Genomic DNA, 18919 nt, shown 5'->3' with positions numbered 1-18919 from the left:
CTTTGCTTCTTCCTCTTGAAATGTAGCCACACCTTTGGGTAGAGTAGGGCAAGGTAGAGAGAAATAGCTGGGACAATATGGGATGCTGGTCCTTCTAGGTTCCCTCTCTCTAAATAAAAGTTGAAAGTCCCCAGAAGAAAGAGTCTACTTAAGATCTCTGAAAAGTAGCACAAAGAGTGGGAACAAGCTTAAAAAAGGGAAAAATTTTACATGCACGAAATGCAAAATATTATGACTAGTAGTTAATGAAAGGAAAGGAGACACTTCAAAACTATAGTGAGATTTGAAGCTTGAGAATTAATGGAGAATAACTCTCCTGGTGGAAAAGAACAGAAATAAAGTATGGTGGTGGTTTTGTTTCAGGTTTTTAATTTGCTTTCTTGGTTTTTTTTGTTGTTTGTTTTTGTTTTGTTTTGTTTTTTTTGGAAGGGCTGTTTGTTTAGAGTGCGCTCTCAGGTTCACATCACGTTGTCTTTATAATTTATAATGAAGCACACAGATTCATCTGTATTTCCTCCAAACAGGCAAAGGGAGATTTTCTCAGTATCTGAGCCCTGGTCTACTGCTATGCAAATGAGCCCACATTAATCTTTGAAATCTTTTATCTGTGTTACTGCACAGCATTGATTCATCTGGGACGGGGATTTTCTGATTTGTTTTCCAGTATCCTAAAGATTTTCAGTAGTTCTTCAAGAACCACTGTTGGTGGCTAGTGAGGCAAGACCTAGCAAGTACTACCCCAGGGCCCCACTCTGTGCAGTCTGTTTTATATATGGGGATTCTGCTCAGAATTATATCACAAGGGGAATTGCAAAGGCATGAAGATTTTTGTGAATTTTTAGGGGTATTTAACTTTCAAGATCGGGGGGTTTGGAAATTGACTAATGGCCGTGAGAGTAGGAACTGCCCTACTATACCTGGAACTGACAACCCGTGGGCAGGGAGAGGGAGCCCCCTGGGAGGTCTCTAGCGGTGACCTCAGCCCACAGTGCACAACGGGCTACCACCCTTCTCCCCTTTCAAGATTTATAATCTGGTCCATAATGTACATTTTTTACATAGTTGAGGTCATACTGCTTATATAAACTGCTTTTTCCACTAATCAATACATTGCAAGCTTTCCCTCACATCATTAAACTCCTAAACATACATTTTAATGGATGTACAATATTCCATCACGTGTATTTAATCATTTTCCCACTGGAAATTTAGATTTATTTTTTTTCTTTTTGCTATAATAAATGATACTCTGATGAAAATCTTTGTCCAAAAATTTTTGTCAACGTTTGTCATTATTTCCTCAGGCTAAATTCCTAAAAGTGGAATTTCTGAGTTAACGAATGTCACTCCTATAAAAGTCAATATATTTTTCTAAACTTCTTTCCAGAAATGCTACATCAATTTATATTCCCACAGTGAAGTATAACAATGCAGAATTTCAGCTGACTGCCCTGCATATAATGGTTTGTTTTGTCAGGAGAGGGAAAAAAAAGAATATTTTTATTAGAAAATTATCTTTTGCCCTCAGTAGCTATTTAAAGTAGAAAAATGCATGCATGCATAATTAAATAGTGGGAGGAAAATTTTTTTTCTTCTAAAAATGAGAGTGGGAAAAATATACCAGCCAAGAAATAGAACTGAAGGAAAGTATGTGGGGCACAGTTGTTAATCAGTTGAAATTTTTTCAATACTCTGAAAACATTGAAAACATTTTGCGCCCTGAGCACTTACTCTGGGATGCAAGCACATTTCATGCCTCAGAGGTACAAGTGCAGGACTTGCAAAAGTCCTGAGAGAGAGAATGGAACATTTAGATCCTGCATTGAAAACACATGTGGTTAGAAGTGGGGGCAGTAACAGCTCTCTTCCTGGGGGACTGTCTTCTTAGTCAACTGATGTTAATTGGATGCTTAGGTTCAAATCGTGGCTTTGCCACTTACTAACTCTATAAATTTGGTCAGGGCAGTTACTTTCTCCAGGATGTTGTTTCCTTCTCTATAAAATGAAGAAAATTTTAGCATCCCTGTGAGAACAGAGATAATGCTGTGAGGAGCTCAGCAATTTGTCCAGAGCTGTGCTGTCTAACACGGCAGCCCCCTGTGGCTGCTGAGCACTGGCAATGCAGCTGGTCTGAATGGAGACATGCTGTAAGTGTGCAAATGCACACCAATTTCAAAGACTTAGTACGAAAAAAAGTAAGCTATTTTATTATTTTGATATTGTTATATAGTGAATGATACTATTGTGGATATCTTGGCCTCAAATAAAGAGCATTATTGGGGCTTCCCTGGTGGCGCTGCGGTTAAGAATCCACCTGCCAATACAGGGGACGCGGGTTGTAGCCCTGGTCCGGGAAGATCCCACATGCCGCGGAGCAGCTAAGCCCGTGCGCCGCAACTACTGAGCCTGCGCTCTAGAGCCCGTGAGCCACAAATACTGAAGCCTGTGTGCCACAACTACTGAAGCCCGCGCGCCTAGAGCCCGTGCTCCACAACAAGAGAAGCCACTGCAATGAGAAGCCCGCACCCCGCAACGAAGAGTAGCCCCCGCTCGCTGCAACTAGAGAAAGCCCGCGCACAGCAACAAAGACCCAATACAGCCAAAAATAATAAATTAATTAAATTAAAAAAATTTTTTAAAGAGCATTATTAAAATTAATTTTAATTTATTTCTTTTACTTTTCATATGCTTTCTTCTTTAATGTGGCTTGCGTTGTATTTTTACTGGACAGCGCTGCTCTAGAACTTAATAAAGATTCAAAATTTTTTTTAAAGAAATCAAGGGGGGGTTCTCCATTGCAGAGTTGTCCAGTTGTCATTTTTATCTTTAGGGGGGAACATTCAATTCTTAGAACACTGTAGGGCATTTGGCTGGGGTCCTCTGGCCTGGATGGTTTAGGACAGGCTGGGGTAGGGATAATGCATATTATTTCATTGTCTGTTAGGGGAGTGAGTGGAGAGTTTAAAAATAGCAGCCCCCTCCCTCCTCCGGTCCCATGCTGATTCCTCCTGAGTTATTTCTGTTGGCTGCCTTAGGAGCCTGACATTTGATTCATTCAGTACGCCCTGCCTCGGTCCTTTAAAACAGAATGGACAGTTAGTGAAAGGTCAAAGCCACTATGGCTGGCGGTAGCTGCCCTGGGCCATGACAGGAGGAGGAGACTAGACTGAGGGAATTGAAGAACCAGTAATGGCAAAATGCTTGGTCAAGATCCAGACTCGGAGGGGTCTCCGCCTTCAGTTGGTGAACCACTGCAGCAGCAACGTGTTTGTCCGTCTGCTGAGACACAGTTCCAAGGTCACAGCCAGAAACACGGGTACGTGCCCTGCGCTGGGCTCTCCTCCGCGCCTGAGAAGAGTGCGGGCTTTCCAGCTGCCGGCTCACCGCGGGCCTGCGGCTGGGAGAGAAGCCTAGGCGAACCCAGTGTCAGAGGTTTGTGATAAGGATGAGAAAGAGAGGGAGGGAGAAAAGCAGAGAGGCAGGCAGGAAGGAGAGAGTGAGCAAGAGAGCGCTGAGGGAAAATGGGAGGGCTTGAAATGGGGGTCCTGGCCCTCCTATTAAGTGAAATGGTATGAAGTCATCCTAAAGGCTAATAAGTTACCTGCCAGTAGTAGCCCGGTTAGGAAGGAGGCAGCAGTGGGGTGTCCAATCCAGATGGCCCAGGAATGACTGAAGATCATAGAGAGGACAGATTGGATGATCAAAACATGCTCCTCCCTCCTTTCATTGTTCAAAGTTTAAGATCTTCAAGTGTGCTTGCCTGGATGAGGCAAAAACTCCCCTTTATCTTCGAAGCAGAGCTGTCCTGAAATACAATAGCAGTTAAAGAACTGGGATCAAACTGATGTTCTGCTAACTTCCTTTTCACTGAAAATGTATTTTGTGTGTTATTTTGTGGTTCTTGGGGGAAAATAGGAATTGAAATAGGAATTTTAAAAAATCAGAGCCTACAGCAGGAAAGGAGCTGCTGTTATATATGTATATGTGGTTTTCACCAAACGATTAAAATTTTTAAAATCCTGGGAAATGTCTGGAATTGGCCATACCACATGCACGTGTGTGGAACTGACTTCTAAGTGAATTGAAATGAAATTAATTGTATTTGTATAATGACATAGATAATAGATGATGTGTTCTTATTATAAAAGATTTTTAAAGTCCAATTTTATAGAATGTTTTCCTTGACCCTAATACTCCTGATAGCCAGTCTATGCACATTGATGTGTAGAATGGATAGAGGATTTTTTTTTTACATAAATGGGATTGTTCTATATGTATTATTTTACAATTCATTTTTTTCACTTTATCATATGCCTTGAAGGACTTTCCATATCAATACATATTAATCTGTATCCTTTTAAAAATTGGCTGAATAATATCATGTAGTGTAGAGATGTCATAATTTATTTAATCACCAAATTACTGTTGGAAAACTGATATTTCCTATTTATTAGCTGTAACAGTGCTGCACTGAATGTGCATATACAAGTATTTCTCTATGACAGATTCTTAAAAGTTGAAGGATATACACATTTTTAATTTTGATGGAAATGGGCAAATAAATTATCCTCGGAAAGACTAACACTCACTAACAAGGTGAGTACAAGAATGGCTGCTTTCCCACCTAAGCACTAAACCTGATGTGACCAGTTTCTAAGACTGAAAAAAAAAAATGAGCTTTTATTGTTTTAATTTGCCTGTTTCTTTTTACTAGTGAGGGTGAGCATCTTTTCAAAGGATAATTGTCCATGTGCATTTCTCCTGGGAATTACTTGTTTACTTTGTGAATTTCTGTTTTGTTTTTGTCCTTCCCTTATAGATTGTGGGAATTCTTTTATAATCTGCATATTAATCCTTTGCCTTTTACAAGTATTAACTTCTTTCCTCATAATTTGTTCTTGGCTTTTAACTTATTTTAATGTTAACTTTGTAGGACAGGCACTTTTCACATGCACAGACAGCATCTGCATGTGCAGACTACTTAATTTTTCTATGTTCTAAGTTTTATTATTTTATGTCAGTTTTCCTCATTCCAAGATTATAAACATGTTTTCTGTGTTTTCATCCTCATAATTAATGCATTAGCTTGAACTATGTGAAATTGCTGATACTCAACTGCTTTTGACCTACAAAAATGGTGATTTCATGTGGTTTGCTCTAATATTTGTTTTTATTTGACCTGTTAACTTCTTTGGAATTTTTATGTGTGTTTGACATGAAGAAGGGATATACTTTTTCCCTCTCCCAGTTGGTTAGTGATTTTTCTTAAAGTTATTTATCATAACCTTTCATTATTTTCAAAGGTATATTTCTGAATTGCATATTTTAGTATTCCTGCTCCATTATTAACTATAGTATAGTTTTGACATCAGACAGGTCAAGTTCCTCCTCATGGATCTTTTTTTATCCAGAGTTTCTTGATTAATCGTGCACTTTCTCCATTTGTCATTTCTGAAAATGTGTTGAGATTTGTATTGAAATTGCAGTGAATTTTAGTTTAATTAGAGGAGATCTAGATCTTCAAAATAACTGACTTCTCCTATTCAGGAACACTGCTATATTCCTTCATTTTTTTCAGATTTTCTTTTAGCTTATTCAGCTATGTCTTAATGTCATCCTCACGCAAGTTTTGCATATTTCTTATGGATATCCTGGATATTACGTGGCTATTCTAATTTGTGCGTTTAGCTATTTTGAATGGGATTTTCCATTATCATATTTTTTATGGTCTTTGCTTGTGTGTAGTAAATCACCTGCTTTGAATCTGAACACCTTACTGGCTTCTGATTAATCCCCCTAGCTTATTAGAATCTTTGCCTTTTTTTGTAGATGATACTATCACCTGGAAATTGTGACAGTTTTGTGCCTTCCTTTCCTATATTTACACTTATTTGTTGTCTTTATCATATTGCATTATTGAGGTCCACCAGGATGATGCTGAAGTTCAGTGAGGGTTTTTTGTCCTGTTCCTGACTTTGGTGTGATGATTGATTGTGATGACAGAGAGACCCATGAGATGGTGACAGCTGCATCAGTTAGCATGACATTAGCAGCAAGGAACTCTAACAAACACTGGTTTAAATAATAAAGTGATTTACTATCCAAGACAACACCAAGTCCAGAGTCAGGGATGATTCCAGGATTGAGAAGCCAGGTTCATTTTATCTCTCTGCACTGCTCTTCTCAGTTGGCCAGAACTCCCCCTCAGACCATTTGCCATTAGCATCATAGGATGGCTGCCAGAATTCCTGGTGTCTCTTTCACATACAATGTCAAGAGAAAGTCTGTATCTCTGTCCAGTATGTTCTTCTTAGAAGCAAGAAACCTTTGTCAGAATTTCCCCCTCTACCTCTCTACCCCTGGCGACCCTTCCCTTCATCTTTCATTTTCAGGGTTGGCTCACATACCCACTTCCAAACCAGAGACTGCCAAGAGAATGGAATTACCATCATTGGCTGAGACTAATCATCTGGGACAGAAATGAATGAGTCAACCATGGAAACTGTGAGATAAGCATCTACATAGGAGAGCCTTCCTAGAGGAGGGGACAGATGAGGTCTTAACGAGTAGGAGCCATCTGAGTGCAGAAGGACATTCCAGGGAGAGGCAACAGTCTGTGCAAAGGCACAGAGGCATGATACAGCATAACACATTTGGGCACCTCTAAATAGATAAGAATGGTGGAAATGTGTGGGGTAGAGATGTGCTTTTTATACTAAGCTGGAGTTTAAATTTTATCCTGAAAGCCATGAAAAACCTTTTAAGAAGAGGATTTGTTACCCACCAGGGATCATGGCCTTCCATAGTCAATAGAAATTGACTAGAGGCAAGACAAGAAATTCAGGCGAGGCTTTATTGGGGCCCCTGCTGCAGCAGGGGGGAGTGAGAACAAACAACATGTTCCCTTGCTTTCTGACTCCCTGAGGGGGGCAAGCTTGTTCTTTATATGGGGTGAGGGTAGGGTTGTGTCCAGGGGTCGGGCCAGAGGGGTGGCTTAGGTGTTTTGCTCACCCCTCTGGTGGTCTTGTGTGCAGGAGGTAGTCTCAGTGCCCTGCTTTTGCTCCTGACACCCTGTTTTTGCTCCAGGCTCTTCAAAAGTGGCAGTTGGGTTTTTTGGTCTCTGTATCTTTTGGGTCCAGTATTTGCCCCAACTGCACATGCACACAGTTATTTTTAGTCCCATACAGTTTCTCTGTATTTTGTTGCTGGAGGAGAGATGTGTCCAGGTGCAAGCACTGCAGCAAAGGGTCCCAGGTCCCAGCCTGACTCAGATTCATACGACTAATTAGGCATTTAAAAATGATTGTTCTGGCAACAATTCAGGAGCCAGACTGAGGTCAGGGAAACCAGTGAGGAGGCCATTGCTGTCATGCAGTTGAGAAGTGGTAAGCATGGGGGGGGATGGAGAAGCAGGGACCGCTTTGAAAGTGAATATGGTGGCAGAGTTTGTAGAAGCTGGTGACAGATATGGGGTGAGCAGTGAGTGAGAAGTCACGGCCAACCCTTAGATTGCTGGTGTGGGTAGAAGGTGATGCCATTTACTATAAAGTAACTGGTAGAGGAGGGAAAGTCTGGGGTGGGAGATACAGACTGGATGTAGGATACGAGCCTACATCCAGGTGTGTGGTGAGTCTGCAGCTCATTGGATGGTTTTGAGTTGAGATGGGTCAGAGATTCAGTAACGTGTTTCTCAAACTAAACTAAGTCATGTTCAAACTTCTCTGGTCAAATAAATTTGGGAAATATTGAGTTAAATAAAGAAAAACTGGTTTATTCTCCTTGGGACCTCTCAGACATTTTAGTATGTAAATAATAATGTTACTGAGTATTTACTGTGAGCCAACCACTTCCCACACGTTAATTCATGACTCCTCTGTGCACAGTATCCCTAGACGGTATGGCCTGAATTTTTCCATTTTATAGATTTCACTGAACAGAGCGATTAAGTAACTTGTCCAAGGTCACATGACAATACAAGGCCAGGATTCAGACACAGAAAGATAATTTAAGAGCTTATATTCTTTTTAATTTCAGCTTTATTGATGTATAATGGACAAATAAAATTGAAAGATATTTAAAGTATATATTGTGGCAATTTGATATACATTGTGAAAAGATTCCCCCTAGTTAACTGATTAGCACATTCATTACCTCACATATATATCAGTTTGGTTTTTTTTTTGGTGAGAACATTTAAGTTCTACTCTCTTGCAAATTTCAATTGTATAAAACAGTGTTATCAACTATAATGACCATGTTTTACATTAGAACATCAAACCTTATTCATCTTACAGCTGAAAGTTTGCACCCTTTCCCTGTTTCTCCCACCCCCTAGCACATGGCGACCACTTTTCTACTTTCTGATTCTATGAGTTTGACTTTTCTTTGTTGTTGTGTTTTTTTGTTGTTGTTTATTTTAGATTCCACATATAAGTGATACCGTGGAGCATTTGTCTTTCTCTGACTTATTTCACCTACATAATGCCCTCAAGGCCCATCCATGCTGTCACAAATAGCAGGATTTTCTTCTTTCTTATGGTTGAATAACATGCCACTGTGTACATATACCACATCTTCTATTTTCTTTATCCATTCATCCATTGATGGCCATTTAGGTTGTTTCCATATCTTGGCTATTGTGAATAATGCTGCAATGAACATGGGAGTGCAGATATCTCTTCAAGATCCTATTTTCATTTCCTTTGGATATATACTCAGAAGTGGGGATTGTTAGATAATATGATAGCTCTATTTTTAATTTTGGGGGGACCCTCCATACTGTTTTCCATAGTGGCTGTACCAACAGTGCACAGGAGTTCCCTTTTCCCTACATCCTCACCAGCACATGTAATCACTTGCCTTTTTGATGATAGCCATGACTTTTTTTGAAGTATAGTTTTTGTACAATATTATATAAGTTAGAGGTATACAATATAGTGATTCACAATTTTTAAAGGTTATACTCCATTTATAGTTATTATAAAATATAACTGAAGAAAACCATTTTTTTTAAAGATATGTGCACCCCAGTGTTCATTGCAGCACTATTTACAGCAGCCAAGGTATGGAAGCAACCTAAGTGTCCATTGACAGATGAATGGATAAAGAAGATGTGGTATATATACACAATGGAACATTACTCAGCCATAAAAAAGAATGAAATAATGCCATTTGCAGCAACATGGCTGGACCTAGAGATTATCATACTAAGTAAAGTAAGCCAGACAGAGAAAGACAAATATCATATATCGCTTATATGTGGAATCTAAAAAAAATGATACAAATGAACTTATTTACAAAACAGAAATAGACTCAGATATAGAAAACGAATTTATGGTTACCAGAGGGGAAAGGGGTGATAAATTAGGAGTTTAGCATTAAAATATACACACCGCTACATATAAAGTAGATAACCAACAAACACCTACTGTATAGTACAGGAAACTATACTCAGTATCTTATAATAACCTATAATGGAAGAGAATTTTTAAAAGAATATATGTGTGTGTGTGTGTGTATATATATATATATAACTGAATCACTTTGCTGTACATCTGAAACTAACACAACATTGTAAATCAACTATATTTCAATAAAATTTTTTTAAAAGAAAAAATTAAAATATTGGCTATATTCCTGGTGTTGTACAATATATCCTGTTGCTTATTTTATACCTAATAGTTTATACCTTTCAATCCCCTACTCCTGTATTTCCCCTTCCTCTTCCCTCCCCCAACTGGTAACCAATAGTTTTTTTCTCTGTGAGTTTGCTTCTTTTTTGTTATATTCGCTAGTTTGTTGTGTTTTTTAGATTCCACATATAAGTGATATTATACAGTATTTGTCTTCTCTGTCTGACTTATTTCACTTAGCATAATGCCCTCCAAGTCCATCCATGTTGCTGCAATGGCAAAATTTCCTTCTTTATGGCTAAGTAGTATTCCACTGTATATATACACAACATCTTCTTTACCCATTCATCTGTTGGTAGACACTTAGGTTGCTTCCGTATCTTGGCAATTGTAAATAATGTTGCTGTGAACATTGGGGTGCATATATCTTTTTGAATTAGTGTTTTTGGTTTTTTTCTTTTTTTTGCGGTACGCGGGCCTCTCACTGCTGTGGCCTCTCCCATTGTGGAGCACAGGCTCCGGACGCACAGGCTCAGTGGCCATGGCTCATGGGCCCAGCCGCTCCGCGGCATGTGGGATCTTCCCGGACCGGGGCATGAACCCGTGTCCCCTGCATCGGCAGGCGGATTCTCAACCACTGCGCCACCAGGGAAGCCCCTTGGTTTTTTTCTGATATATACCCAGGAGTGGAATTGCTGGGTCATATGGTAGTTCTATTTTTAGTTTTTTGAGGAATCTCCATATCGTTTCCCACAGTGATAGCCATAATTTTTGATGAGAGCTTGTACTCTTAACCTTAATAGTAATGTCCAAAAGGTGATAGTGTGCACAGTTTCCCAAACTAATTTCAAGGAACAATGGGCAAGGACACAAGTGACCCACAGAGCTGTGTTGAATAATGCTGCAGTAGCATGGTGGAGCCATGCATATGGTTGAGACTCTAAGGGAGAGGGTACAGAGTGACAAGAGCAGAGAGCTGAAGCTACCACAAATAGAGGTGAAAAGACTGTGGAAAAGACAGAGGTAGCTTAGAATCATGAGATGGAAACCAAGAGAGTGTGAAGTCACAGAGGTAGAGTGGTCAGTAGGAGGACAGAAGAGAACACACATTGTCTTTAGCAACATGGTGATCATTGGATATCTTGGTGAGAGCCATTTCAGTGGTCTGGAAGGGGCAGCTGACTTCTGCAATATGAGGACAAGGATTGACTGAATTCTCTTGAATTCTAGATATTGAAATCAAAAAAATGGTAAAACAAAGGTTTCAAAATGTTCAGCTACTCTAGAGGCATGACCAGGAGGTTGGTAGATGATGACCACAAGAAGTGAGATTGATGTTCATGGCTAGGAAGAACATTAGGATTTGCTGTGAAGTGTGTGTGTGTGTGTGTGTGTGTGTGTGTGTCTGTGTGTCTGTGTGTCTGTGTGTGTGTGTCTAAGTTTCCATTCGTCTATACTTTCCTGAGTCACTGGGATGACTCTAATGGGTTTTAAATAGAATGATTAGGCAGCTTCCCAAGGATATTCAGAGGCATCAGGAACATTTCTAGTGTGAGATATTTTGCAGTGTCTATGCCTGAAAGTGAAAACCCTCATCTGAAAAAGTACATGTCATTCTCAGGATCTTTTCTTTAAACCCATGAGACATGAGCTTCACTTGAAGGATTAGACTTTATCCCCAGCAAAGGGAAGGTAAAGGAGTCACACAGGAGTTTAATGGCGTACCATCTTACTACAGTTGGAAGTCCGCATGCTGCTTAATGTGGATAGAAAACATTTGGGGCACTGATAGCACATGCATAATACGGTGAACTTGAAAGCTTATTTCTAACCTAAACCATTAATCCCCACAACAGCAAGTGATTTTTTTTTTTTTGGCTTCCAGGATACAATCACAGGAGGTATGACATATAAACACATAATTAGGTGACCATAAAATCTATTAGGCAAACCTTTTGAGAGTGAAAGGGGCACTTTAATAATGCTGTTAGGAAACAGGCATACCATACCATGGGACTGTACCAGGCAAATAGGGACAAGTGATCACCTTACATATAATGATACTGTGGTTTCAGCAAATGAAATTGGCCAATAATACAAGACTCTTCCTCTTTAATTAAGAAGTGAGGGTCTCTCTGGGCCTCTCAGATCCCCTTCTCTTCAGGAAAACATGGTGGTTTGGAACAAGCTTTGGAGTCAGGCAGGCTTGGGTACAAACCCCTGCTCTGTTGTGTCCTGGCGTCATGACCTTGTGCAGGTTACTTAACGTCTCTGAGCCTCAGTTTCCTCATGTCCTCTTATGAATATCACATGATCATGTGCTTAAAATATCTATCCCTGTAAAAATTTATTTAAAATTTTAGTGCTCTTGTCTTTTCCCCTCTCCCACAATGTTTCTCAATAGATACAGGAGAAATAGCTCTGCTTCCTATATTCAGGTGATTGGTGCTTTCAGGGAAAGTATATGTATAGTGTCAAGTGGGACTTTTTTTGAGAGACCTAGACTGGAAGGGATCTGGTCCATTTTTCAGGTAAAAAGTCTAAGACTCATAGAACTGAAGTGCCATGTCAGAGGACACACAGAGACTTCTGTGGAACTGAATCTAGGTCCCAGAATTCAAGGCCACTGTTCTTTCCACTCCATCATATTTCCTAGAAGTGGAGTGATGACCTCTTCCTTCCCTCCCACTCTTCCTTCACTCTTCTTGTCCCTATCCTCAATTCAAGAGTACAGCACACCTCCCAGAGGCAGGATGGCTACACCAATCAACATAAGTAGATCAATCAGAAGTTAGCACCTCAGCAAGGACGGTTCTGGTTAATAGGCAACAAATATGTGAACTCCATAGAGACCTGACAATTTTGTGTGTTCTTGAGCAGTGGTTGTCAATCCTTTCAGATTCAGTGTGCCCTTCAGATTCAGTAACAAAGATCTTAATGTTCTCTCTACCATCCTGAAATGAAACTCAGAGAAAACACAGTCTACTTACACATAACTTTAAAAGTCAAAATAATGCTCTAAGTGTAATGACAGGAGAACTTAGAAGTAATTCATAATAAAATAGTTAAGTCTTTCTCTTAAGCATGATTCACCAGGAGGCAGAATGAAGGCATGGGATGCTGGCTCCTCTGTGAATGTAATGGGGGGGACATGGGCACCACTCAACAGATGCAAGAACGTGTGCTACTCTGTAGGCATCTTGGACACCTTAGCCATTTCGGACAGCAGTGATGTGATGTTCTGAACAGGTAAACAGCTCTTCTTGACAAGATACTTCCTTCAGTTTACCCAGTGGTTGTATGCCTGAAAAATTCAAAATATGTTAAAATCACATCTAAATGCTTTAGGTTTAAATGTAAAACACAGGTAGATTCTAGATTCAAATCATTCTAAATAGGTTTCTCACCAACATGGATAATATTTAATAGGACATTTAAAAGTTATGTGGGATGCAAAATAATTCTTTATTTTGTGGGACCATCCTATGCATTTTTTGATGTCTGGCATCCTTGACCCCCACCCACTAAATGATGCTGACCCTGCCAATCATTGTGACCGCCAAAAAAGCCTCTAAAATTTTCTAAAATACCCTCCTCCCTGCCAGGTGGTGGTACCGCTTTCTTTGTGTCCCTGCTCTGCAGGTTTAGGGGGCATTCCATAGTTGGGTACCAGCACAGAGTGACTTGGGGTGCCACAGAGGGAACCTGAATGGTGGTGACCAGCGATGCCATTTGCCAAAGCCTGGAATGAGCAGTGCACAACCTGCTTGACTGTACACAGCAGGCACACAGCCTGTCCATCATCAGTGGCCAGTCTTTTCCTTCAGCATCTTTTGATTCTCGCTATTTCACTTCATGAAGTATTTCTTCAAGTTGGATAATGATAATAATGGTATAAAAATAGTTATATTTACTAAAATATAAGTTAACATTGTTTCCTATGTGTCAGGAACTTTCAGCTATTATATAATTTTAATTGGGCTGCATAATTATAGAAATTTGAAAGCTATTTCCTTTTCCTTAAGCATGGTCATATCACTTCTAAAAAACGTTTTTAGCCATTGAGCATTGTGAATACATTTAGGAGGCTTCTCATGTACTGAGGAAGTAAAATAAATTTAATTAAACAGTGTAGATTGTCTCACTAATTTAACATTTCTGGTCTCTTTGGACATTCTTGTCCAGTTCATCAGAAAAGGCATGTAGGAAACTTTAAGCATCTATCACATAAAGAAAATTAAGAAAATATGGATAACCAACTATAATTTCCCTTGTACTCTGTAATAGTGGACTTGTTAGAAAACTAATCTGTGTTGATAAAATGATATTGCTTGTCAATAGATTGTATGTACATATTGCTTAGAAATAGGCCAATGTAGCCAATTTTCTTTGGTAAGATAGTAACATATAATTCCTATAGCTTTTTTTTGATACAGACAGCACTTATGCATCCATAATTTTGTTTAACCCTCACCCCAGCCTTATGAGGTAGGTGTTACTCCTGTGTTGTTAAGCAAGCTGAGCTCCAAGAATATTTTTTTAATTTTTATATCAGGGTATAGTTGATTTACAATGTTGTGTTAGTTTCAGGTGTATAGCAAAGTGATTCGGTTATACATATATCTATTCTTTTTCAGATTCTTTTCCCTTATAGGTTATTATAGAATATTAAGCAGAGTTTCCTGTGCTGTACAGTAGGTCCTTGTTGTTTATCTATTTTATATATAGTAGTTTGTATCTGCTAATCCCAAACTCCTAATTTATCCCTCCCCCTCTCCTTCCCCCTCTGGTAACCATAAGTTTATTTTTGAAGTCTGTGAGTCTGTTCCTGTTTTGTAAATAAGTTCATTTGTATCATTTTTTTTTTTAGATTCCACATATAAGCCATATCATATGATATTTGTCTTTCTCTGCCTTACCTCACTTAGTAAGATAATCTCTAGGTCCATCCATGTTGCTACAAATGGCGTTACGGCTGAGTAATATTCTTTTATATGGCTGAGTAATATTCCATTGTATATACGTACCACATCTTCTTTATTCATAAATTGGTCGATGGAAGTTACTTAAGAACTAAAGTCTCATAAATAAGTGGCAGAACTGGGTTGTCCAACCTTTGTCTGGTCTACTTTCCACTCTATCCCACTAAAAATTTGAGCCTAGAGATGAGGGGAAAAGTATTATGAAACTCCAGCACATCTAATGCTAGTGGTTAGAAAAACTATGACAGGGAAGAAAGCATTTATTTCCCTAACTCCTCCTTTCCAGAAACATAAGAGAATACTTCTGTTGTTGAGATCAAAGTACTGGAATACTTGGGCGACTTTGAAACATCAGTAATCTAGCTGATTTTATCACAGCATTTATCCAGTAGCATATGTAGACTAGCAGCCTTATAGGCCTAAAAATACCCACAGACTCTTTTTGTATGGACTGCACAGATGCTTTTTTAAATTTGAATTTTAAAGCTTTCAGATGGAGCTCAATATGGTCAATTTTCCCCGGTCACCACCACTCCCTACTGTCCCATACCTGGCCTGCACTCATTCACTTCAGGCACCTGCCTGGCCTGTAAGAGGCACTCGCTTTTGTGACCCTAAATTAATGACCATGATTATGTCTCTCCCAGAAGCCACTGTTTCACCTTGCTAGTGCTCTATTGTTACTTCTTAGATCCTGGATTTCTCAGAAGAAAAGTAAATTTGGGAAGGGAGATAGGCAGTGCTGGGGAGATGGCCTGAAATTTTACGTAATGTAACTGAGAAGGTGACATTTGTTTAACAACCTGCAAAGAGGGACAGAGTGTGAACCTGTCTGAAGGCAGAGTGCTCCAAGCAGAGAGAACAGCAAGAGAGAGCTTAACTGGCATGTTCGAGGGACAGCCAGGCTTTTGTGGCTGGAGTGGCATGAACAAGGGGGAGGGTCCTAGCAGAACAAGGTCAGAGAGGTTAGGAGAGGAGGGGAGGGCTCACTGAGTAGAGCCCTAGACATCCCTGCAAGGACTTGGTTTATACTCTGAGGAAGATGAAAAACCGCTAGAGGACACTGAGCAGATGAGTGGCATGATCCATGTTATGTTTTCAAAGGATGACTCCCGCTGCCGTGTTGACAATGACCCTTACATAGGCAAGGGCTAAAGCAGGGGTCCAGATGAGATGCTGCTGCAGTAATGTAAGTGAGAAAGATGGAGGCTTAGACCAGGTTGGTAGCAGTGAACATAGTAGGAAGTGGTCCGATTCTGGGTGTCTTTTGAAAGTGGAGACATAGAAGTTGCTGATGGGTCCATTGTGAGAGTGAACAGAGGAAAGTCAAGGTTTTTGGTCTGAGCAACTGGAAGAATGGAGTTGCCGTCCACAAAATACTGCAGTCTGGAAACCTGAGGTTTCCCTTTACCTCTTATTATAGGAGAAGGATATGGAAAACAGAAAGCAGAGGGAGAATAGGTTGCGCATTAGGAAAAGGAGACTTAAGGAGGAAAGGCCATTTACGTGAGAAAATGCTGTTAGGTAAGAACAAAGAGCATGGAAGATCTTTGTGACCACAGGACGGTGAAAATAGCCAAAGGGGCTGGGAGTGGTCTTTCTAGAGCAGTTATGCCACTCATATACAATATGTTGCTTTCACTGCTTTCCCATAGAAAAGAGTAAAATGACCTTTCTTCTGGGGATATGGAATACCAGATATGTAAAGATGTAGTATTCCAGAAAGTCATAACTCTTGTCATCTTTCCTTACACTGTGAACATTTTCTCCCTTCAGGTTTCACGGAGTATTATATGGTGGTAGAAAAATTACAGCTTGCATTTATTTTTTTTTTAATTTTTATTGAAGTGAAGTTCATAACATAAAATCAACCATTTTAACATGAAAAATATAGTACCATTTAGTACATTCACAGCTTTGCAACTAACACCTCTCTCTAGTTCCAAAACATTTTCATCACCCTAAAAGGAAACCTGGTGCCCGTTAAGCAGACACTCCCCATTCATTTCCTCCCTCAGCCCCTGGCAACCACCACTATGCTTCCTGTCACCATGAATTTACCTGTTCTGGATATTTCATATGGAGATAAATGGAATCATATGTTATGTGAGCTTCTGTGTCTGTCTACTTTCACTCAGCATGTTTTTGACATTCATCCATGTTGTATCATGTCTATAATGATTGAATAATATTATTATATGGATAGACCACATTTTATCTATTCATCCGTTTATGGACGTTTGGGTTGTTTCTAACTTTTTACTATTGGATTACTGCTGCTTTGAACACTTTTGTACAAGTATTTGTCTGAGTACTTGTTTTTAATTCTTTGGAGTATATACCTTGGAGTAGAAGTGCCGGATCATATGGTAATTCTGTTTGACTTGAGAAACTGCCAAACTGTTTTCTATAGCAGCTGAACCATTTTAAAATCCCATCAGCAATGTTCAAGGGTTCCAATTTCTCCTCACCCTTAACCAACACTTGTTATTTTCAGGTTTGAAAAAATTATAGCTGTGGTTTATGTCAAAAAGTGTTTTCCTATGTTTTCCTCTAAGAGTTTTATAGTGTCTCGTTTTACATTTAGGTCTTTAATACATTTGGAGTTTATTTTTGTGTATGGTGTTAGGGAGTGTTCTAATTTCATTCCTTTTACATGTAGCTGTCCAGTTTTCCCAGCACCACTTATTGAAGAGGCTGTCTTTTCTCCATTGTACGTTCTTGCCTCCTTATGGAATCTTAAAAACAAAAACAAAAAACCATGGTACTGATGAACCTAGTTGCAGGGCAGGAACAAAGAGGTAGACATAGAGAATGGACTTGAGGACATGGGGTGGGAGGGCGAAGCTGGGGCAAAGTGAGAGTGGCATGGACATATATACGCTACCAAATGTAAAATAGTTGGCTGGTGGGAAGCAGCAGCATAGCACAGGGAGATCGGCTCTGTGCTTTGCCATGACCTAGAGGGGTGGGATAGGGAGGATGGGAGGGAGGCTCGAGGGAGGGGACACGGGGACATGTGTCTGCATATGGCTGATTCGCTTTGTTGTGCAACAGAAACTAACACGGTATTGTGAAGCAATTATACTCCAATAAAGATCTATTTAAAAAAATTATAGCCATTCTAGTGGGTGTGAAGTGCTATCTTATTGTGGTAACAACTGATGATGCGGAGCTTCTTTTCGTGTGCTTGTTGGCCCTTTGTATTTTGCTTGCATGTTTTATGGTATCTGTCATTTAGGCTGCTCAGGACTGTCATACCAGAGCTATTAGGAAATATCTGTTGATATTTAAAAGATAAAACCAGTAATTCAGTCCTGCACATCATTTTCCCCCAGTTTTACTGAGATATAATAGACATACATCACTGTATAAGTTTAAGGTATACAGCATAATGGCTTGACTTAAAAATGTTGTGAAATGATTACTGCGCTACCTTTAGTTAGCATCCATTATCACATACAAATTAACAAAAAGAAAAAAATTTTCCTTGTGATATGGACTCTTGGGATCTACTCTCTTAACAACTTTCATATATATCATATAGCAGTATTAACTATAGTTATTATGTTGTACATTATATTCCTTATACCTATTTGTTACTGGAAGTTTGTACCTTTTAACTCCCTTCCTCTAAATCTCCCTCTCGCCACTCCCTGTCTCCGGTAACGACAAATCTGATTCCTTTTTCTATGAGTTTTTAAAAATAATTAGATTCCACATATAAGTGAGATCATACAGTGTTCGTCTTTCTCTACCTGACTTACATCATTTAGCATAATGCCTTCCACATCCATCCATGTTGTCGCAAATGGTGGGATTTTCTCATTTTTTGGTGGCTGAATAATATTCTGGTGTGTGTGTGTGTGTATCACAAGTTCTTTGTGTGTGTATATATATATATATATATATATATATATATATTCACAGATGAATGGACACAGGCTGTTTCCATGTCTTGACTATTGTAAATAATGCTGCTATGAACATGGGGGTGCAGATATCTTTTCAAGTTAGTGTTTTTGTTTCCTTTCAATATATTCTCAGAAGTGGAACTTCTGGATCATATGGTAGTGCAAAAATTTTAACTTTTGCACTTTTAACTTTTTGAGGAACCTCCATACTGTTTTCTATAGTGCCTGTACCAGTTTATAATCCTGCCAACAGTGCACCAGGGTTCCCTTTTCTCCACATCCTTACCAGCATTTGTTATCTTTTTTTTTTAACATCTTTATTGGAGTATAATTGCTTTACAATGGTATGTTAGGTTCTGCTTTATAACAAAGTGAATCAGTTATACATATG

General features: G+C 39.3%; 1 protein-coding gene across 3 annotated transcripts in view; it reads left to right on the top strand.

Moving 5' to 3' along the window:
• The first annotated feature begins 3046 nt into the window (after positions 1 to 3046).
• The window catches only part of LOC114486894 (FERM domain-containing protein 3-like), a 30147-nt gene continuing 14274 nt past the window's right edge, over positions 3047 to 18919 (top strand). Inside the window, exon 1 of one of the 3 annotated variants that reach the window (XM_028494085.1) lies at positions 3047 to 3316. In XM_028494085.1, the coding sequence (XP_028349886.1) occupies positions 3190 to 3316 (127 nt within the window). In that variant the 5' untranslated portion in view covers positions 3047 to 3189. The remainder of the gene's footprint in view (positions 3317 to 18919) is intronic. The other 2 variants (XM_055087257.1, XM_028494084.2) reach the window with 2 other exon arrangements.

Source organism: Physeter macrocephalus, chromosome 9 (genome assembly GCF_002837175.3).
Source record: "Physeter macrocephalus isolate SW-GA chromosome 9, ASM283717v5, whole genome shotgun sequence".
In the NCBI taxonomy this organism is placed as follows: Eukaryota; Metazoa; Chordata; class Mammalia; order Artiodactyla; family Physeteridae; genus Physeter; species Physeter macrocephalus.
This window is presented reverse-complemented; position numbering and strand designations above follow the sequence as displayed.